Below are 24,193 nucleotides of genomic sequence, written 5' to 3' on the forward strand. Positions count from 1 at the left end.
GAGATGGCGGAGCTGGCTGCAGCCGTGCGGGCTCATGAAGTGGAGGCAAACTTGGAGGAGTGGGTAAGCGACCCACACCCCTATGTCCCTCAGGGACCGGCCAACCAGGCTGAGGGGTCTGGCCTGCCCCTGCCCGCCACGTTGCCTCCCTCACCGCCCACACCCGCCGCTGACACCCCGCTCGGTCCGCTGCCACCAGAACCGGCAGCGGTGCCCGTTCCACCGGCCTGCGAGGACCCACCCGAGAAAGCCGCTAGCAGCCAGCCAGTCACTGCCCCGGCACCCGTACCGACTCCACGGCAGACCAGCGTCCGGACGGTGCCCCGTCCCACCTTGGACACACAAGCGATCCCGGAAGAGGCCGCACCCAATATGACCACGGCCCCGGCAATCCGCCCGGCCAAAGCGGAGGTGGTTCCCGACCGGAAGCCAGCACAGCGGGCAAAGCTGGCTGCTCCCAGATTCCAAGCCTCGGCTGAGGCGCTGCGGGGTTGCAGCTGCCAAGCAGCCGAGCAGGCCACGACACAGCAGGGTCCCCCGTTGCCAAAGGTGCCAGTCGAAGCCCCTGCGCAGAATAAATCGGAGCAGGCCGCAGACGCTCCATACTGGGAGCGGCAGCAGTGCCAGCTGGGCAGGGAAATAGCCACATGGGAGAAGAGGAAGGCGGAGGTCCTGTCCCGGACCTACACCGAAAAGGACAACCTAAGGAATGCCACGTTCCGGGTGAGGAGCCCAATGTACGAAAGCCAGGTCCGGCGTTTTAACCCCCAAAAGGGATGGGGGTTCATATACGAGCCGGGCATGGGGGCTGAGATCTTCGTGTCCCGGAGGGATGTGGCCCCTTATCTGCCCGTTGGCCATCCTGACTGGGACCTGGAACCCGGAGAACTAGTGACCTACACACGGCACTGCGGCGAGAGGGGGTGGTTTGCCCAGAACGTCAGAAGGAGGGTGAGAATGGGAGCCCAGCTGCACGTCCACCCCTCTCCGCCATTCTCTGGTCCCGAGTTTTATGAAGATTCAGATGTTTAGGTAGTGGTTTCCGGCTACTTACAAGTTCAGTACCCATTGGGACCGTCTATGTCCCGTTTCTGCAGTTAAAATTTTAAAAACAAGGACAACGGCCATAACTTGCAGGCCAACCCATAAACTATTGGGCCTTGTAAATAGTCCCAGACCGACCTTTTCACCAAGCCGCAGTCTCTGGAGAGGCTGATTGGAGGATGGGCCTGCAGTAGAGTCGGCCGAGGCCCTGTCACCAGCAAAACCAGTGACTAACCTCCGGGTCAGGGGTCCCCTGGACATGGGGCCCTTGAAAAAGGAGTGCCGGGTAAGGAACTTTTTACCCGGCCCATTTGGAAAACACCCGGACCTACCCTGAACTTAAGCAAGGGATGCCAACCTGTGTTTTAGTGGTGGCACCAGGGCTAGGTTGTTTTGGGTGGGTGAAGTGAAAAGGACCCGGTCTGTCCCGTCCCGGTTATGTATGGATCCCATGGGCCAACGTCTGCGGGCACGGCTCCTTAGGCCACATCCAGATGGGAGCGGACTCCTGAGTTTTACACTGGGAAAGTCCACCTTGCACAATGGTGCAGGAAAAGGATAGACACCACCAGCCGGGTGGGGGATCCCGAACGCAACCAGCTGCGGCACCGGGCACCACCACCTTGGTTTAACAGAAACTTGTGTGTTTTACTAACAGTGAGTACACCAGCACCCCCTGCGGTCGTCATTCCCCCTGCACCAGAGCCATCAGGTCCCGGGGCCACCATCCCTGCCCACGGAGGGGTTAACATCTTGCTGCACAACATCTCCCCCGGGTGACCCGTAACAGCAGCGGTGGTGTCCCACTTCATAACACACTGTGGATGGCATCAAGTACCTATTACGGCCTAGCCCGTACATCTACGTCCCCCATTTTTTTCGGCATGTCCGCGAGACCCCCGGGTCCGGAGACCCTTGAGCCACCACCCCTGAAGGTCCGGATCCGAGCAGCATCGGCTGCTGGCGCGGGGGCGGCACCCCTCGCCTGCAAAAGCTGGCCCTTGTTGCAAAGTAACCAACCCATTGGATGGAGTAGAAATAAAAGGTCTGTCCGCCTATGAGTGACAGCCAGGAACAGGTGGAGACCTGGTAGAAATGGGATGGTCAGTAGAAAGGGACCCCACTCTGTGCAAAGAGGAGATGTGACTCAAGACGCTGAGGAGTGAGTTAGGCAGCACCATTTTCTGAGATGAGTTCAGAGAGATAGAAAAGACAGTAAAGCTGTAGAATGACAGAGTGAAAGTTCGCGAAGGCCTGGAAAAGCCTTAGATTAGGTACACAGAAAAGCAGAAGCTGATGGCCTTGGTGGCTGAGTCGGTAAGGCTGGCTGACTTGGAGGAGCAGATCACTAGGTCTCCTGAGAGAGTCCGAGTTGGAGGTTGAGCCTTGTACCCCAGCTTAGTCCATGATCTGCAGAGGAGCCAAGTGACTGGAAGCTGTGAAGTCCCAGCTACCGGTGGGTTCCCTACCAACCACAGAAGTAATACAGACCCCCAAAAAGGAGACCCCTCTGCTACCAAAGAGCTGTTGATCATAGATGTCAGTGAGAATCAGTGAAACAAAAATGGAATTGGATGCTGAAAAGTCCATGTTTTGGTCATTGCACATTTGTCTGGAGCAGCTGGAAGCTTCAGGAGGATGAACACTTCAGAAGGTCTAAAGCCTGCTTTACACGTTGCAATTTCGCATACGATATCGTATGCGATTTGCAATGCCCCCCATCATATGTGTGGCATGTTCAATTTGTTGAACGTACTGCACATACGGGTAACCCCCGTCACACGTACTTACCTTTCCATACGACCTCGCTGTGGGCGGCGAACGTCCACTTCCTGGAGTGGGAGGGACGTTCGGCGTCACAGCGACGTCACACGGCAGCCGGCCAATAGAAGCGGAGGGGCGGAGCTAAGCAGAACGTAAACATCCCGCCCACCTCCTTCCTTCCGCATTGTGGCCCGAGAGCCGTAGGACGCTGGTAAGATCTGTTCTTCGTTCCCGGGGTGTCACACACTGCAATGTGTGCTACCCCGGGTACGATGAACAATCCAACGTGCAATTCTAGAGACAGGTACGATGTGTATGCGATGAATGTTTTAACGTTCAATCGCAATCGCACGTACCTGTCACACAATGCAATGTACTTACAATGCCGGATGTGCGTCACTTACGACGTGACCCCGCCGACACATTGCAAGATACATTGCAGCGTGTAAAGCGGGCTTGCAGTGCCTACAAGTAGTATTCAACCCCCTGCAGATTTATCAGGTTTGATAAGATGCAAATAAGTTAGAGCCTGCAAACTTCAAACAAGAACAGGATTTATTAACAGATGCATAAATCTTACAAACCAACAAGTTATGTTGCTCAGTTAAATTTTAATACATTTTCAACATAAAAGTGTGGGTCAATTATTATTCAACCCCTAGGTTTAATATTTTGTGGAATAACCCTTGTTTGCAATTACAGCTAATAATCGTCTTTTATAAGACCTAATCAGGCCGGCACAGGTCTCTGGAGTTATCTTGGCCCACTCCTCCATGCAGATCTTCTCCAAGTTATCTAGGTTCTTTGGGTGTCTCATGTGGACTTTAATCTTGAGCTCCTTCCACAAGTTTTCAATTGGGTTAAGGTCAGGAGACTGACTAGGCCACTGCAACACCTTGATTTTTTCCTTCTTGAACCAGGCCTTGGTTTTCTTGGCTGTGTGCTTTGGGTCGTTGTCTTGTTGGAAGATGAAATGACGACCCATCTTAAGATCCTTGATGGAGGAGCCAAAATCTCCAGGTAGGCCATGCTATCCATCTTCCCATGGATGCGGACCAGATGGCCAGGCCCCTTTGCTGAGAAACAGCCCCACAGCATGATGCTGCCACCACCATGCTTGACTGTAGGGATGGTATTCTTGGGGTCGTATGCAGTGCCATCCAGTCTCCAAACGTAACGTGTGTGGTTGGCACCAAAGATCTCGATCTTGGCCTCATCAGACCAGAGAACCTTGAACCAGTCTGTCTCAGAGTCCTCCAAGTGATCATGAGCAAACTGTAGACGAGCCTTGACATGACGCTTTGAAAGTAAAGGTACCTTACGGGCTCGTCTGGAACGGAGACCATTGCGGTGGAGTACGTTACTTATGGTATTGACTGAAACCAATGTCCCCACTGCCATGAGATCTTCCCGGAGCTCCTTCCTTGTTGTCCTTGGGTAAGCCTTGACTTTTCGGACAAGCCTGGCCTCGGCACGGGTGGAAACTTTCAAAGGCTGTCCAGGCCGTGGAAGGCTAACAGTAGTTCCATAAGCCTTCCACTTCCGGATGATGCTCTCAACAGTGGAGACAGGTAGGCCCAACTCCTTGGAAAGGGTTTTGTACCCCTTGCCAGCCTTGTGACCCTCCACGATCTTGTCTCTGATGGCCTTGGAATGCTCCTTTGTCTTTCCCATGTTGACCAAGTATGAGTGCTGTTCACAAGTTTGGGGAGGGTCTTAATTAGTCAGAAAAGGCTGGAAAAAGAGATAATTAATCCAAACATGTGAAGCTCATTGTTCTTTGTGCCTGAAATACTTTGTAATACTTTAGGGGAACCAAACTGAATTCTTGTGGTTTGAGGGGTTGAATAATAAATGACCCTCTGAATAAACTTTTCACAATTTAAAAAAAAAAAAAATAAAAAAAGAAATAACATTCTTTTTTGCTGCAGTGCATTTCACACTTCCAGGCTGATCTACAGTCCAAATGTCACAATGCCAAGTTAATTCCGAATGTGTAAACCTGCTAAATCTGCAGGGGGTTGAATACTACTTGTAGGCACTGTAAGACCCATCTATCTGTCTTATGTTTTTAGCTATGGATGGCTGAGATTGCTTGTTTACCTCCTGCTGGATTTAGTGACTTTGAGCTGCGGGAAGGTTGCTGTTGAGTTGGCCCCCAGTTACAAGGACTTCTACTTGTTTTTTCTGGGTTCATTACCCAGTAGAACCACGTTTAAGCTGATCACAAGGGATAAGAGAACAACCCCTGCTCTCGGGAAGATAGACTGTTGCTATTAATGTTTTGTGTGACGGTGTGTTGGTGTTTTCCAGGTTGTCGAGTGGTCAAGGTTGACAATTATTAACTAAAGGAGAAAGGTAAGATGGTTTATTTTCAGTCACATTACTCCCTAAAGACACCAATCACGTTGCGGTGACGTAGCTGTGATGCCGAACGTCCCTCCCCCTTGAAGGAGGGATTGTTCGGCAATCACAGCGCCGCCGCCGACCAGGTAAGTATGTGTGACGCTGCCGTAGTGATAATGTTCGCTACGGCAGCGATCACAAACAATCGTATGCGCGACGGGGGCGGGTACTTACACGCTCGCTATCGCTACAAATTGCTAGCGATATCGCTACCGTGTAAAGCCCCTTAAGGACTGTGTCCCCATCTTACAATCGGATGGTAGATGTGGACAGTATTGGTATTGATTGAATGGACTATGGCCTTGGACATAGAGGGTTACTTTTGAGTTGTCCCCTAGTTACAAGGACTTCTACTATTTTTTTTCTGGGTTCATTTCCCAGTAGGACCAGGTTTAAGCTGACCACAAGGGAGAAGAGAACAACCCCTGCTCTCGGGAAGAGAGACTGTTGCTATTAATGTTTTGTGTGATGTTGTATTGGTGTCTTCCAGATAGTCGAGTGGTCAAGTTTGACAATTATTAACTAAAGAAGAAATTTAAGATGGTTGATTTTCAGTTACATTACTCCCTAAAGACACCAATCACGTTGCTGCTATATAGTGTAATGTGAATACTGTCCTGTGTCTTTGTGAATAGTGTATAATGTGAAATGGGATGTAATATATGTAATATCATAATGTATTTAAGTCTAACTAGCTGTACTACCCAGCTTCGCCCGGGTTAATAACTGTTGTTAACAAAATAGAATGTATTAACAAAAATTTATTCTGCACACAAAAACCAAAAAACAAATAGATAGAAATGTCTATAATGCAAGCAATACTTTAATGTTGGGACAAGCTCACAATTGGAAGGGTTAGCATCTAGAGAGAGTGACAATTTTCTCATGATGCTTGAGATATGGCTCAGCATGTTACTCCAGTAGACCTATGGTCTTAAGCGGGCTTTACACGCTACAACATTGCTAGCAAATGCTAGCGATATTGAGCGTGTAAGTACCCGCCCCGTGTGTGCGATATCGTGTGTTTGTTACCGTAGCGAACATTATCGCTACGACAGCGTCACACGCGCTTACCTGGTCGGCGGCGTCGCTGTGACTCAAGGGGGAGGGACGTTCGGCATCACAGTTACGTCACCGCGACGTCACTAAGCGGCCGGCCCATCAAAGCGGAGGGGCGGAGATGAGCGGGACGTAACATCCCGCCCACCTCCTTCCTTCCGCAATTCAGGATTGACTGATACGTAAAAGGAGTCGACTTTCCAGAGCAGTCTCCCCAATCATCTGCTAGCACAAGGCTGTTTACTGACACTATCTTCCTCTATGAGGAGAAGAAACTTAGATATGGAAGCATCTGCAAACATAAAGCTATACTCTAACCATAGCGATTAGAACCCCCGTACTCCATACGAGGAGTAGAGACATGGATCCACAGAAAGGGAAAATTACCATCATTAATTGGACTATTGAGCTGGGCTCAGTTGTACTAGGACTCAAAGGACCAGTAAGACTGGGAACAACCCAGAGGGAGTTGGAAATGCTCTGTAAAATGGGAATGTACTGAAAGTTATGTGCCCACTATCTCATGTGCAAAGTTGAAACTGAAAGACTGTTAATTAAACTGTTATTGGTTAATGTCAACTGGAGGTCTCCTTGTCAGTGTCAATCATCATCCAGTCCTAGCCAGCCGAAGCAAACGGTAACACGTGGCCTGCATGTGTGACGCCCTGGACTATCAGGTCATCACAGGGTATTCTGCAATCTGCCCTTCTGTGCAATATCCACCTCCTCTTTGGTTATGGGTCTCCAACTACATGGTGTTGCCTACATCAGCTAATCAATGTCCTAGGTACACTCTGCATCACACCCACCAGACACACCAGTAGACGGCCTGAGTGGAATAGGGTCGCCCACTTGGGGGGTTGGTTGGGGAGGTCAGGAGTGTCAGAGAGAGTTGTTGAGAGAGTGAAGGGTGAAGTGTAGGAAGTGAAGGAGAGAGAAGGTCAGGAGCCGGTCTCCTTGGAAGCAACTAGGTGGCAGACGGTGGTCTTGGCCTAGTAGGAGCTGGATCCCCGGTCGCAGGGGATCATGATAAGGGGCACGAAAGTGTCGAGGAGGACAGCCGGCGGCCTTGTACCATCACCGGGCTGGGACCAGGGCACGACGGGGAACGTGGACCCTAAGTAGCTTCAGGCATCCTGACAATTTACCCGACGAGAACGGAGCCTTCAAGAGCTGTCCTCCACCCGCTCCAAAATCAGGGTACTAGCGCAACGAGGGGGATAGGACTTTCCACTAAAACGGTCCAGAAAATCCCAAGCGTGAAACCTGAGAGCGAGCTCCCACAGCCACACTGGGGAGCGGGACCCAACTAGTTTTATGCTACCGGGACCAACCAAAAAGTGAACTAAGTGCCAGGAGGAAGGTCTCACATCACCAGGCTTCACCATCGGGGGCGGGACCCAAACTAGCTCCCCTCAGCGGCAGCGGTGTCCAGAACTTTGGTTTATCCAGTTGTCGGGGTCAGCTTTATGGACTGAGTGAGTAGGCAAGTGACCACTTCACACCCAACGGCACCTCCAACCACCATCACCGAGTCCCGGGGCATCCCCCCTACTTGTGGAGGGTTCCAACATCTAGCTGCCCCGCTCCATCGCCCCTGGGTACTCCCAACTGCAGCGGTGGTACTCCATATTACCATGCACCACGGGTGGTGTCACGAACTCTAAATATACAATCCCCTGTAAATACCTACTTAATTTGAGTAGCCGAACGACTCCCGGGCCTGTATGCCCCTCGAGCCACTGCGGATCCGGATCCAAGCAGCCCGGCTGCTGACAAGAGGGCAGCACACATGGGCATTCAGCCCTCACAACACAAGTCCACACACCCAGCCAGGACTATAACTTTCATGTAGCATGTCAAGGCATCAGGAGTCAATCTCTCACCCACAACTATGATCTGTGTCACTCTACACAATTAGTGTACCGTATGGCTTGGTACCTGGCATCTATAAAGAGAACCAACCATCAGGATTTTCATATATATAATGTTAATGCTATATTGGCGCTAGGATGCTGAATGTAAGCATACCTTTTGTTCAGAGATTAGATGCTTTATTTCAGAAATATGTACAAGTAAAGTTACAGCAATGCACTGCTACTTGAGTGACAGGTGCAAAGGGGCAGGAATATGTGGGGCGAATCTTTCAATCTATTCCCGCCCCGTCTGCCTACCTGGCCTTGGTAAATGCTAGATTGTTTGGGCTGCATTTCGAACATGCCCTTTCTTGTGAAAGAAGTGACGTCATACCTGGAAGGAGACCATACAGTCTAGCATAGAGGTCTCCAACACACGACCCCCGGACTGCATGCAGCCCCTCAGGGTCCTTCTTGTGGCTTGCAGGGCTGTCGACCCCGTGACGATTGGTGCCGCAGACCGCAGTGGTCAGGGCTTTATTTCATTTGAATGAACTGCTGACACTGCGCACAGTGTGCAGAGTTCTTTGCAGAATAACATCTAAGGCAGCCGCAGCTGGCCAATCACAGCAGGATAGCAGCTGATGTAGTGAAATTACATCAAGCGCTGGACTCTGGACTGTGGCCGGCGGCTGCTATTGGTTTGGGGCTGCAGAGAGCTCAGTGCAGCACAAGCAGGTAATTTCAAATGAAATAAAGAGCTGATTACTGCAGGCTTCAGACATGATCGTCATGAGGTCCACGGGCCTGCGGGCCGTAAAAAGAAGAAGCAGGGAAGAGGACACTGAGGGAACGGAGGACAGGTGAGAAGAATTACAAGGAGACCTAGATGGGCACAATACTACAGGATGGGGACATTACGGAGACAAGGATGAGCACAATACTACAGGATGGGAAGATTACTACAAGGAGACCAGGATGGGCACAATACTACAGGATGGGGACATTACTACAAGGAGACCAGGATAGGCACAATACTACAGGATGGGGACATTACTACAATGAGACCTGGATGGGCACATTACTGCAAGGAGAAAAGGATGGGCACAATACTACAGGATGGGGACATTACTATAAGAAGACCAGGATGGGCACAATTCTACAGGATGGGGAGATTACTACAAAGAGACAAGGATGGGCCCAATACTATGGGATGGGCACATTACTTCAAGGAGACCAGGATGGGCACAATAACTCAGGATGGCACATTAATACAAGGAGACCAGGATGGGCACAATAATTCAGGATGGCACATTAATACAAGGAGACCAGGATGGGCACAATACTACAGGATAGGCGCATTGCTATAAGAAGACTAGGATAGACACAATACTACAAGATGAGCACATTACTACAAGGAGACCTGGATAAGCACAATAATACAGGATGGCACATTAGTAGAAGGAGACCAGGATGGGCACAAAACTACGGGATGGGACATGACTACAAGGGGAGTAGGATGGGCATAATACTACAGGATGAGGACATTACTACAATGAGACCAGGATGGGCACAATACTGCAGGATGGGACATTACGACAAGTAGACCACAATGGGCACAATACTACAGGATGGGGACATTACTACAAGGAGACCAGGATGGGCACATTACTACAGGATGGGAACAAGGATGAGAACATTCTTACAGGGGCTAAGGATGGAAACAATATTACATGAAGGGGACCAGGATGGGGCACATTACTACAGGATGAAGACAAGGATGGGCACATTACTACAGGATGGGGACAAGTATGGGGACATTACTACAAGATGAGGACCCCATGGAAAAATTACCAGAAGGTTGTTGGCCAAAATTACTATATGGTGCCAATTGTAAAACAATATTACTGACAAGAAAAATATAAAATGTAAAAAAAAAGTAGGAAAAATATAAATTCTAAATAAAGCATGGAATTTTTTTTTAACATATAGGGTATATCAACAAAAATAGACAAAAAAGTGCATTTTATCACCACATCCATAACAATTCAAGCTATAAAACCGAGCAATAACCCATATGATGTGGACATTTAAATTTTATTTATTAAAAAAAGCTAGCAAAAATGTAAAAAAAGTGATCCTATGGTGTATAGAAAAAAATTACATGGTATTAATAAAAATTTCACTTTGTCCTCCAAAGAATGCGGCCCCCCAAATATTTTTTTTTTCTATGTGCGGCCCATATACCCAGCCGAGTTTGAGACCTCTGGTCTAGCATCAACCAAAGTCAGACAGGCAGGCAGACAGGGGCGAGAATATATAACAAAACCGGACCCACATATTCCCACTCCTGATGCACCTGTCAATCAAATAGCAGTGCATTTCTGTAACTTTACTTGCACATATTTCTATAATAAAACCTCCAATTTCAGAACAAAAGGTATGCTTAAAGTCAACATCCTAGAGCCAGTATACCACTGACTTTACTTTATATATGAAAATCCTGATGGATGGTTCCCTATAAAATATGCTTTTCTCTGAAACGCCACAGTTTTTCAAAGTCAAACATATCTGGCTGAGATAATACAGCAAGTGTCTGATAAATGCTGCTCATGGACTTAACCCCAGTACGTCATAGGTCATGTCACTCCATTTAATGCGGGCTCTTGCAGCTAGCCCGCATATCCCCCGCACTTGTCGGCTACTCTGATCAGCCAGCAAATGACTTAAGCCTGCTTTACACGTTGCAATTTCGCATACGACTTCATATGCGATTTGCAACGCCCCCATCATATGTGTGGCACGTTAAATTTGTTGAACGTGCCGCACATACGAGTAACCCCCATCACACGTACTTACCCGTCCATACGACCTCGCTGTGGGCGGCGAATGTCCACTTCCTGGAGTGGGAGGGACATTCGGCGTCACAGCGACATCACACGGCAGCCGGCCAATAGAAGTGGAGGGGCGGAGCTAAGCAGGACATAAACATCCCGCCCATCTCCTTCCTTCCGCATTGTGTGCCTGGAGCTGCTGGATGCTGGTAAGATCTGTTAATTGTTCCCGGGGTGTCACACACTGCAATGTGTGCTACCCCGGGTACGATGAAAAATCTAACGTGCAATTCTAGAGACAGGTACGATGTGTATTCGATGAACGTTTTAACGTTCAATCGCAATTGCATGTACCTGTCACACACTACAATGTACTTACAATGCCGAATGTGCGTCACTTACGACGTGACCCCGCTGACACATCGTAAGATACATTGCAGCGTGTAAAGCGGGCTTAACAGGCAAAGATGGTTTGGAGATCCAGCCTAACATATCAACTAGTTAAATCTCATTGTCAATCTCTGACAGCAGGAGTTGACGCGCATTGGCAGGAAGCGTGTCATAACCATTTCCATCATTGACTCAGTGATGTTGGCGGCTGTGTGACGAGTTAAAATCACCCCCCTTTTGCTCCATTGAAAAAAACAATTAAAAAAAGAAAAAAATACACGTATTTGGTATTGCCTCCTTCATAAATGCGAGATCTGTCAAAATATAAAATGAATTAATCTGATTGGTAAAGGGCATAATGAGGAAAAAAATAAAAACGCCAGAACTGTGTTGTGTTGGTCGCCGCAACATTACAACAAAATGCAAAAAGAGGAGATCAAAACATTGCATCTACCCAAAAATGGTATAATTAAGATTGTCAGCTCAGGAGACAGAAAATAAGCCATCACACAGCCCCAGATCCCAAAAAAATAGAACGTTATTGGTCTTGAAAAATGGCAACAAAGACGCAATTCTTTTTTTAACAAATTTTGGAATTCTTTTGTCACCACTTAAAAACCCTATACATGTTTGGCATCTATGAGCTCGTACTGACCTGGGGAATCATATTGCCACGTCAGGTTTACCATATAATGAACATGGTAAATAAAAAAAAATCCAAAACAATTGTGAAATTGCACTTTTTTTCTCACCAGACTTGGATTTTTTCCCCTGTTTTCCAGTGCAATATATGGCAGAATGAATGGTGTCTTTGAAAAGTACAACTCTTTCTTCAAAGAACAAGCCCTTATATAGCAATATTAACGGAAAAATAAAAGAAAGGAAAGAAAAAACTAAACCAGGAAATTGCCAGGTGGTGAAGGAGTTAAGGATTTATTTTAATATTTTTATTATTCTAATATTTTTATAAGTATTGTTATTATTATTATTATATAATGTATTTTATCATCAAATAATTACATTATGATAAATATATTGTTTTGAAGAAATCTTTATCTTACACTTAAGATTGAATGGCCACAAATACAAGATCTTCAATTGCCCATTAAAGGTGTTGGAAGATCTCAAATACATTTGTTTTGTACACAATTTATATGGAATTTTATCTTGTTTAACAGAAATGTATTGTTGGCTAAATACCTTTTCCACGTTCGTGGTCTAAACCTGAATGGACAGCTTTTTGTTGTTGTGTTGCATAAGCTGGTTTTGATTGGTCCCTTCCATAATAAGTCTAAAGTACTGATGTATAAATCTGCCGGAGGGTCACTCGAGATGATAGGCTTGTCTTACCAACTCTCTGCACTGAACTAGAGAGAACTACCATTACCATGGAGAAGGTTAGTCATTTTTAGGACACAAATTCTTAGGAACAGATTGTGATTCTAGATTTATGCCCTGTTCTCCGTTTCATAGATATCATAGATACACAAAACAATGATATACCTTGGTATCTTACTACTAATCACTATAGAGTAATTCAAGTTTTGTTCTTACTTGAGATATTGTTTCTTTACCTACCACCTAGCACTAAGGCCGGGGTCACACTGGTGTACAGCATCTGATGATCCTCTCAAGAGAAAGAATCAGATGCAATACGCAAATAATTCGGCTCAAACTTTGCTGCAAGTGTGAGGCAAGTGCCATTTACTGTGATCTGATTCTCTCCCATGTGAAAATCGGAGCACAGGTGAGAAGACGATAAAGAGAATAATTTCTCCATCTTCTCCATTAACCGTCTCAAATAAGGAGAACAAAAAATCACAAATCTGCACTGCCTCATAGTATAACACTGTTCCAAGTCTTATCCAATAAAACATCGGATAGTACTTGGTGGTATTTTACGCTTATGTGAACGAGCCCTTAAAGAGAATTTATACTTTTTATATAAATGTGGTCCACTGTTAGAATTTGGTATAAACTGAAACTTGGTTAAATTTATTTTTTGATAAAAAAAAGGCTACATACCAAATCATATAGATGCAAGAGAGCTTAATTTTTAATTTGGTCTTCAGCGGGTCACTAACTAACATAGCAGCCCATCAGTGCCACACCGACAACCTTTCCATTTATATGCTGCTGTCAGAGATTGACAACAGCATCTAAATCAGCGATCGGAGCTGAGCTCTGCTTGCTGCTGTTAAAGACAGAGGCTGGTTTTACCATATATTTACAGTATTATGGTTCAACTTAGAAAAATATAATGATTTCTGATCTGTGGTCACATATAAGTCAGAATTATCATTCACTGAATTATCTTTAGATGTTATCACTATTGTCTTAATAAAGCCAAATAGATGATTTTCTGGAGCACCCAGACTCCTGTATAATATGGATTCCCATAATCCAGCAGAAGATAATCTCATTTAGAAATGTTTTTAGATCCATTAGAATTAATTGTTTTATATATCTGCTATTTATGCCATTTTGTTCTAATCTTTGCTAATTAATTATATGATTCAATTTATGTTGATTATTAAAGGGAACCGGTCACCAAGGAAAGTTACCTGCAGATAAATAGCACTACAATGCTGTGTGGCCACTTGACAGTATTATGGATGATGACTGTTGCCCCTCCATACACTCCCCCATGGTTGAAGGCCGAGCACGCCTCATTCTTTACCAGCATTGTATTGCTGTTTATTAGCAAATTAACCCTATATATGCAGGTATAAATCGTTTCAGGTTCCTTTTAAGAACTTTACATCAGAGGAGCATTTTGTAATGTTGTGTCGATTCATGTTTTATACTTTCAATTTCTATTACAAGCCTTTCCTGACTAGTGTGCATGTAATAGTTTAGTTAGTTACATGACCCACTGGCCATTTTATTCTGTAGATTTTGGATTATTTTATGATGGATAATTTTTTTGTTTGTCTTTTTAAATGATAAAAACTTGAATGATAATGCCTTGAAGCGATAATGAACTGTACATGTCAATGTCATTTGGACTTGGAAACTGGATACTAAATTTGCATAGCTTATCATTACAAAAACAGATACCATGCCTGATGAAGAGACCTGAGTAGTCTGGAAAGCTTGCTATCTATTACCATATTTCAGTTAGTCATTAAAAGGTCTCAACCACTGAGGACTTCAGTTCTTTTAAGCATTTTTTTCTACAAAACTAGAAAATTAAATTACTGTATCAAAATAATTTCTGCTTATTTCAGAAATAAAAACTATTACATTTTCATAAAGTACTCTTCCGCTAAGAAAATTTAACTTCATGAAGGATAGAAAAGGAAGACCTTTTGTATTATACATACAACACAATGACATAGTTATTTTACTATCACCATTAGGCTGGACTCACAAGAGCGTATGGCATCCGATGCGAAAGCATCGGATGTGATATGCTAATGACTCCCGCCTCAGCCTCTGCTGCGAGCGTGAGCCAAGTGTCATGTGACTGTGACCCAATCCTGCAATCTGGTCACAGCTGCGAAGCTGAAGTCGGGCGCTGTGGAGGAGAGGGAAGGGTTAATCCCCCCATCTCCTCCATTGTCAGCCTGTGCGTATATCGCACTGCACTGGGATAACATCCAAGTGCAGTCCGATGTTTCTCTCGCACCCATTCACTTGAATGGGTGCGAGAGATACGGCTCTTGCAGAAAATCGCAGCATGCTGCTACTTTTCTCGCATCCAGAAAAACTGACCAACTGCTCTTCCTCATTGACTAACATAGGTCCGAGTGCAATGCGAGATTTTCTCGCATTGCACTCGTCCGATTTCAATGCTCGTGTGAGCGTACCCTTAGGGCACATTCCCAAGATCAGTGTCCGCAGCATTTTGGATGCAATGTGTTTCCACTGCATCCAAAATGCTGCCTAGACAAAAAATGGTAGCAGAGGGAACCACAGAAATACCTGGGATCAAACTAAAGAAGCACACCAAAAATTGGAACACAAGGCAAAAAAGACAGAAGGTGTTGTGCATAAAATTTGGGATCCCCAACAATGAAAGGATATAACAAATTTTATTTAGGGACAAAAAACATGAAAGCATACAATAAATAATAAAAACAAATAAATAATAAAAACAGTTAAAAATAGCACTTGAACCAGTGCATACAATAACAAGGGGGATACCAAGTATGAGGCAAACCTCGCGTTCCAACCCCCAGACAAAATGACAAGAGATAACTGCAATTGGGATGTCATATAGATAAAGATTAAATACATGAACATACATCATAATAAAATATAATTAGTCTAAAGCCCAGGATAAACACTTAAACATATACAAAGTACAACAGTAGGAAAAACAGCAGCCTGGTCCTATTATAAAAGCTGTTAAGGAGAGATTAACAAGTGACAACCAGAATTATTGAGAGCAGATGCTGAATCTACTGGTGAGTTGGGACAAAAACAACCACACGCGTATCACCATGCAAAGTGGTGGCTTCCTCCGGGGTAAAATGCTGTGTTCTACAGTGCAAGCACAGTGTATGGGATTTATAGAAATTCCATGTCCATTGTGCTTCTTCATTGACATGCGATGCGGCTTTCTGAGCCTTAGCTTGTTAATTTATGCTTGTGAAGATGCTAGTGTTTTTAGCGGGAAGACACAGTGAAAGTCCTCAGCACCCAGATCCTGATTGTGGTCATGGATGCTACTTTCTCCCACGGAGAACACTAACATCTCTGGGAGATGAATGACATAGCATCTAAAACGCAGTGTTGCCTGATGGTTGGCACATAGCCTTAGGGGCCCTTTGCACACTACGACATCACAGGTGCGATGTCGGTGGGGTCAAATCAAAAGTGACGCACATCCGGCGTCGCTGTCGACATCGTAGTGTGTAAAGCATTTTTGATACGATTAACGAGCACAAAAGCGTCGTAATCGTATCATCGGTGTAGCGTCAGTCATTTCCATGATTTGGGAAAGACCGATCTTACGATGTTGTTCCTCGTTTCTGCAGCAGCACACATCGCTGTGTGTGAAGCCGCAGGAGCGAGGAACATCTCCTACCTGCGTCCTGCGGCTCACACCGGCTATGCGGAAGTAAGGAGGTTGGCGGGATGATTACGTCCCGCTCATCTCCACCCCTCCGCTTCTATTGGCCGCCTGCCGCGTGACGTCGCTAAGACGCCGCACAACCTGCCCCCTTAGGAAGGAGGCGGTTCGCCGGCCAGAGTGACGTCACAGTGCAGGAAAGTGCATGTGAAGCTGCTGTAGCGATAATGTTTGCTACGGCAGCTATCACCATGATATCGCAGCTGCGACGGGGGCGGGGACTATCGTGCTCGGCATCGCAGCAACGGCTTGCGATGTCGTAGTGTGCAAAGGGCCCCTTAGAGTTCTGTACTAATAGACTGGCAGGAGTTTCTGCTGCCCCCTAAGGCTCTGAGTCCCAGATATGACTACTAGACCTGCAGCCCTGTGATCCTGATTATTGACTAACTTGCCTTTGTAATAGAGGTGTCCAGACACTTTCGCAACAAATGATAGCTGAAGAAATAAAGAAAGGGCATCATGAATTTGTATCACATTTATTTATTTATTTAATTAATTAATCTTTATTGGAAATAAGCTCCATAGATGTCTAACAGCAGCTTTCAGTCTTTAGAAGTGTATCATAGTATCATAGTTTTTAAGATTGAAGGGAGACTCTAAGTCCATCTAGTTCAACCCGTAGCCTAACATGTTGATCCAGAGGAAGGCAAAAAAAAACCAAAAAACCCAATGTGACAAACAAGTTCCAATGGGGAAACAATTTCCTTCCTGACTCCCCATCCGGCAATCAGACTAGTTCCCTGGATCAACGATCAACACCCTGTCATAAAATCTAATATACATAACTGGTAATATTAAATTTTTCAAGAAACGCGTCTAGGCTCTGCTTAAATGTTAGTAGTGAATCACTCATTCACTCATTACAACATCATGCGGCATAGAGTTCCATAGTCTCACTGCTCGTACAGTAAAGAATCCTCGTCTGTGATTATGATTAAACCTTCTTTCCTCAAGACGTAGCGGATGCCCCTGTGTTCCAGTCGCAGGCCTAGGTGTAAAAAGATCTTTGGAAAGGCCTCTGTACTGTCCCCTCATATATTTATACATTGTGATTAGATCCCCTCTAAGCCTTCGTTTTTCCAGACTAAATAACCCCAAGTTTAATAACCTGTCTTGGTATTGCAGCCCACCCATTCCTCTAATAATCTTGGTCGCTCTTCTCTGCACCCTCTCCAGTTCAGCTATGTCCTTCTTATATATCGGTGACCAGAATTGTATACAGTATTCTAAGTGCGGTCGCACTAGTGACTTGTACAGAGGTAGAACTATATTTTTTTCATGAACACTTATACCTCTTTTAATACATCCCATTATTTTATTAGCCCTGGCAGCAGTTGCCTGACACTGTCCACTAAAGTGAAGTTTACCATCCACCCATACACCCAAGTCTTTTTCTGTGCCTGTTTTACCCAGTGTTCTACAATTAAGTACATAATCATACATTTTATTTCCTCTACCCAAATGCATGACCTTACATTTATCTACATTAAACTTCAATTGCCACTTCTCAGCCTAATCCTCCAATTTACATAAATCTCCCTGTAATATAAAATTATCCTGCTCTGTATTGATTACCCTGCAGAGTTTAGTATCATCTGCAAATATTGAAATTCTACTCCGCATGCCCCCAACAAGGTCATTAATAAATATGTTGAAAAGAAGCGGGCCCAATACTGACCCCTGTGGTACCCCACTATGAACTGAGACCCAGTCCGAGTACGTACCATTAATAACCACCCTTTGTTTCCTATCACTGAGCCAGTTTTTAACCCAGTTACACATATTTTCCCCTATCCCCATTATTCTCATTTTATGTGCCAACCTTTTGTGTGGCACTGTATCAAAAGCTTTTGAAAAGTCCATCTACACAACATCCACTGCATTTCCCTGGTCCAGGCTTGAACTTACCTCTTCATAGAAGCTGATCAAATTAGTTTGACAGGATCGATCCCTCATAAACCCATGTTGATACTCTGTCATAAGGTTATTTTTCTTGAGATACTCCAGTATAGCATCACTCAAGAACCCCTCAAGGATTTTACCAACCGTAGAGGTTAAACTTACTGGCCTATAATTTCCCGGCTCAGTTTTTGTCCCCTTTTTGAATATTGGCACCACATTTGCTATGTGCCAGTCCTGCGGTACTGACCCTGTTATTAAGGAATCTGTGAAGATTAAAAATAATGGTCTATCTATCACAGAACTCAATTCCTGTAGTACTCTGGGGTGTATGCCATCCGGGCCCGGAGATTTGTCAACCTTAGTGATTTCGAGGCGGCGGCGTACTTCCTGCTGGGTTAAGCAGGTAATATTCAAGGGAATTTAATTTATGCAGTTTGTTAAACATATGTTTATTATATGGTCGGTTATGGTATTTAACTTTAATCTCACAATTGTCTACCTTTGAAATCTAATAGATCTCACTTTAGATAATACATTCTTTTAAGTATTTAGAATACAGTTATACTGGTATTACTGGTATCGTGAACACAGTTTATACTAAATACATGACAACAAGCCTTTAACCCCTTCGCCCCGAAGCCTGTTTTCACCTTCCTGAGCAGACTATTTTTTCAATTCTGACAAGTGTCACTTTATGAGGTTATAGCTCTGTAACGCTTCAGCAGCTCCCGGTGATTCTGAGGTTGTTTTTCATGTCATATTGTATCTCATGTTAGTTGTAGACTAAGGACAATATTTTATGCATTTATTAGTGAAAATATCAGAAATTTGGGGAAAATGGAGCAATGTTCAAAATTTGAATTTCTATGCTCTTAAACTGGAGAGTTATGTCACACAATATAGTTAATATATAACATTTACCACTTGTCTTCTGTACATCAGCATTGTTTAAACTTATTGTTTTTGTTAGGAAGTTAGAAGGGTTAAATATTTATCAGCAATTACTATTTTTTTTCAACAAAATATACAAAACCAATATTTGAAATGACTTTGACAGAAAATTCCTAAAAGTGACACCATTCTAAAAACTGTACCCCTCAAAGTGCTAAAAACAACATTCAAGAAGATTATTAACCGATTAGGTACTTCACAAGAATTAATGCAATGTAGAAGGAAACATTTTCCTCACAAAAATGTTAATTTAGCCCCCATTTTTTTTTATTTTTACAAGAAACAAAGCAAATGCATCATACAATTTGTTGTGCAATTTCTCCTGAATACCTCCATCCCGTTTATGTGGTGAAAAACTACTGTTTGGGCACACGGCAGGGATTGGAACGGAAGGAGCACCATTTGACTTTTGGAAAGCAAAATTGTCTGGAATTGATAGAAAATGCCATGTCACATTTACAGAGCCCCTGATTTACCTAAACAGTAGAAACCCCCCACAGGTGACACCAGTTTGGAAACTAGATCTCTCAATTAATTTATCTAAATGTGTGGTGAGCACCTTGAATCTCTAGGTGCTTTACAGAATTTTATAGCATTAAGCCGTGAAAATGAAAAATCTCATTTTTCCCACAAAAATGTTCCTTCAGCGTCAAACAATTTGTTGTGCAATTTCTCCTGAGTATGCCGATACCTCATATGTGATGAAAAGATACTGTTTAGGCACACGGCAGAGCTTGGATGGGAAAGAGCAACATTTGACTTTTGGCATGCAAAATTGGCAGGAATCAATAGTGGATGCCATGTCGCATTTGCAGAGCCCCAGAGGTGTCTAAACAGTGAAAACTCCCTACAAATGTCCTCATTTTAAAAACTACATTCCTCAAGGAGCTTATCTAGATTAGTGGGGAGCACCTTGAACAGCCCGTGCTTTATAGAATTTTAGAACGTTGAGATGAGAAAATAAAAAATCAAGCTTTTCCCAGAAATCCCCATTTTTTTATTTTCACAAGGGTAACAGGAGAAAATGGACCATAAAATGTATTGTTCCACTTCTCATGAGTACTTCAAAACCCCTTATATGGTGGAAAACTGCTGTTTGGATGCACAGCTGGGCTCGGAAGAGAAGGAGCGCCATTTTACAAATGGCACATTTGAAGAGCTCCTGACATACCAAAACAGTTGAAACCCCCATAAATGACCCAATTTTGGAAACTACACCTCTTGAGGAATTCAACCAGGGGATTACTGAGCATTTTCAACCCTCAGCTGATTCATAGAATTGTATACAGTGGGCTGATTAAATGAAAATTATCAGTTTTTTCCACTAAAATGTTGCTTTGGCTTAAAATTTTTAATTGTCAAAAGGGGTAACACGTCTTTCCCCGCCACTATCGGAGGCATCGATGGTTCTCATGGTAGCACAGGGTCATGTGATGACTACTGTCCCTATCATGATGTAGTTCTTGTTACAGAGCGTCGGCTGTAATAAGAACACAGCATTTTTACGATGCTGCTCTGATTTGAATAAATGAATGATTGATTAGACTGCTGATCCTTATAGCCCCCTAGGAGGACTAGTAAAATTAAAAAAAAATAAATAAGTAAAAGCTCAAATCACCCTCCATAAATGGTTAAAAAAAAAATATTTACATATTTGGTATCAATGCATTCAGACATTCTATGAACACATAAAATCAATTAATCTCACTGGTAAACGACGTAGCAGCAAAAAAAATTCCAAAAACCAAAATTACTTTTTTTAGACATCACAAATTTTACGCAAAATGCAATAACAGGCAATCAAAATGTAGCATCTGTGCAAATATAGTAACATTAAAAACATCAGCACGAGATGCAAAAAATATGCCATGACTGAGCCCTAGATCCCTAAAAATGAGAACGCTACGGGTCATCACACTTTTTATGGACAAACATTAACATTTTTTTAACCCCTTAGATAAAAGTAAACCTATAGATGTTTGGTGTCTATAAACTTGTACCGATGACCTGAGGCATCACACTGACACAACAGTTTTCCGATATGGTGAACACAATAAATAAAATACTGTACCCCAAAAACAATTGTGCAAATGCACTTTTTTTTCAAATTTTTCTGCACTTGAAACTTTTTTGCTGTTTTCCATTACACAATATGTTAAAACATCTGGTTTCATTTAAAAGCACAACTCCTCCCGCTCCTTGACACAAGAAATAAAAAAGTTACCGCAAAAAATCAAACAATAAACGGAAAATCGCATGGGGTGAAGGGGTTAAGTTTGCTTACAAATCATTCCACCCAACAAACGAGTGGTTTGCTCATTTGGTGGGTAGCCTGTAATGCACTAAAATTTGTGCCTGGATCAATGTATACAATCAACCATAGCATTAAAGGCACATTCCAGTCTGGAATATTTTTCTATGGATGGGTAATAAATGCTAGATCTTTAGGAGTGGATGGTTAGGACTCTAATAAACTCATCAATTGTCAGAACAGACCTGCCAGCTTCTGTGTTCCCAATAGCTCCAAGGCCATGACCACAGATGGCACGTATTACACATAGAGCAGATATAAAAGTGTCATGAGTGTGTCACATTCGGTTGAGATCTGCACAGTACCTGGGATTAAAAGGTCATGGCAATGAGCAGATTGTAGGTTCTCTTTAACATGAGTAAAGCGGATTTAACTTTGTTTGGTGTTGACGGGGTTAAGAGTTCCTTTCTGATTCTGCTCAGATTCCATATAGCTCTAACGTCTGCTGCTGCATCTTGCTAGATTGCCCCTTCATTATTTAAAATCATATGCCAGTGATACGGTAGTTCTTCTATGCTGACCTCTCAGGAGACGTTGTCCTCATGGATGCTGTGGAAATCTGCTTCTGGTTTTATTCCCATGTATTTCTCTCTCTCCCTGTGTAGTTGTACCGACCCTGCAGCAGTCGGACTGCTCGGATCCGGGGTTGCTGTGGCTCGAGGGTCTCCGGACCCGGGGGGGCTTGTGGTCACTCGAAAATGAAAGGGGGCTATTTACAGGGGATTAGTGTTCGTGACGCCACCCGTGGTTCGCGGTAAGGGAAGTACCGCCACTGCCGATGGGAGTTCCCGGGGAAGATGGAGTGGGGCAGCCAGATGACGTTCCCTCCACGGGTAGGAGAGGCCCCAGGACTCTGGATGGTGTAAGTGCAGGGATGCGTGGTGCAGGCTATGCGGCAGGCAGGGCGCAGGGGAGAGCAGCGTACTCACTCAGGTCGTGTGGATGTTGGTGCGACCATTAAGCAGACTCTGACACAGGAGGAAACCAAGTCTCTGGGTGCCGCTGCCACTCTAGGGGAGCAAGTCCAGGAATCCGTCCCCGTTGGTATTGCTGATGGACTGGAACCTGCCTCTATGCACTTGTATTTAGACTTTTCTGAGTGACCCCTCAACCTGGAGCTTTCGGGGTCCCGCTCCCTATAATTATATAGGGGAGCTGTGCTCTCGATGGCTGACACTTGGGATTTCAGTGGGCCGAATAAGCTGGAAAGCCCTATCCCCCTTGTTGTGTTGGTGCCTTCGATCTCTGAGCTCTTGGGGAAAGTTCATAAAGAGACTATCCTCCACAGGTTAATTATCAGGTTGGATGAAGCTACTGCCTGATCTAGGGTCCAGCACCCTGCCGTGCTCGGTACCGGTTCGGTTACTAGATTTTCCGGGGCCGACCGTTCTCCAAAACGTAGTCTGGGCACCCTTCTCTAATACCCTGCGACCGGGTCTCCGACTCCTCCGGTCCCAGACCACCGTCTGCGACCTAGCCAAAGTCTCCCAGGGAGCTCCAACTCCCTCAGCTCCTTACACTCTGAGGGCTTCTCTACAACTGACTATGTCCCTCCCACCAGTCTGCATGACGCCTAGGCGGGAGGCCCTTTTCCAGCTAGACCACCCACTGGTGTGCCTGACAGGGTGTGGTGTGAGGTGTGGCTAGGATTTGGATGCTGATGGAAGCAATACCAACAGTTAGGATCCCAGAACCATGGGGGGTTGAGCTCTGCACCAGAAGAGAAAGGAGTGCAGTTCCCTGTGACGCCCTGATAGATTCAGAGTTAGGACCAGTCTAAAGTTAAAAGGGAGTGTAGGTTTCAGGTGTGTGTTTAGGGGTCACAACCACCCCCTCCCTTCATTACCAGGACCCCTTGTACCTGCTTTCATTACCTTTGCGCTGTATGCTGGGCGTCATCCTGCTCTGGCGTGGCATTATCATTGGCCCATTTTTTTTTACAGAAGTCAAACTTAGATCCTGTCAGGGCTCTTGCAAAACAAATGCAGAGTTTATCTGTAGATGTGACAGATCTTCAGTCATAGGTTTTGCAGCAGCTGCAGTAGACTGTGGGTCTAGTGGTTCGGCTTAGGGCGGCTTTGCACGTTGCGACATTGCACGTGCGATGTCGATGGGGTCAAATCGAAAGTGACGCACATCCGGCGTCACAGTCGATATCGCAACGTGCAAATCCTTTTTGATACGATGAACGAGCGCAAAAGCGTCGTTATCGTATCATCGCTGCAGCCTCCGACATTTCCATAATGCCGGTGCAGCGACAGGTGCGATGTTGTTCCTCGCTCCTGCGGCAGCACACATCGCTGTGTGTAAAGCCGCAGGAGCGAGGAACTTCACCTTACCTGCCGCCGGCTGCAATGAGAAGGACGGAGGTGGCCGGAATGTTTACATCCTGCTCATCTCCACCCCTCCACTTCAATTGGCCGCCTGCCGTGTGACGTCGTTGTGACGCCGCACGACCCGCCCCCTTAGGAAGGAGGCGGGTCGCCGGCCAGAGGGACGTCGCACGGCAGGTATGTGCGTGTGAAACTGCCGTAGCGATAATAATCGCTACGGCAGCTTTCACTAGATATTGCACGTGCGACGGGGGCGGGACTAT

The 24,193-nt window shown here is 45.0% G+C and overlaps 1 protein-coding gene across 1 annotated transcript in view; it reads left to right on the forward strand.

The window, feature by feature from the left end:
- The first annotated feature begins 372 nt into the window (after positions 1-372).
- The window catches only part of LOC142302360 (sulfate transporter-like), a 35,796-nt gene continuing 11,975 nt past the window's right edge, over positions 373-24,193 (forward strand). The window contains exon 1 of the mRNA XM_075343418.1: positions 373-951. Within this exon, the coding sequence (XP_075199533.1) occupies positions 373-951 (579 nt within the window). The remainder of the gene's footprint in view (positions 952-24,193) is intronic.

Source organism: Anomaloglossus baeobatrachus, chromosome 4 (genome assembly GCF_048569485.1).
Source record: "Anomaloglossus baeobatrachus isolate aAnoBae1 chromosome 4, aAnoBae1.hap1, whole genome shotgun sequence".
NCBI classification, from domain to species: Eukaryota; Metazoa; Chordata; class Amphibia; order Anura; family Aromobatidae; genus Anomaloglossus; species Anomaloglossus baeobatrachus.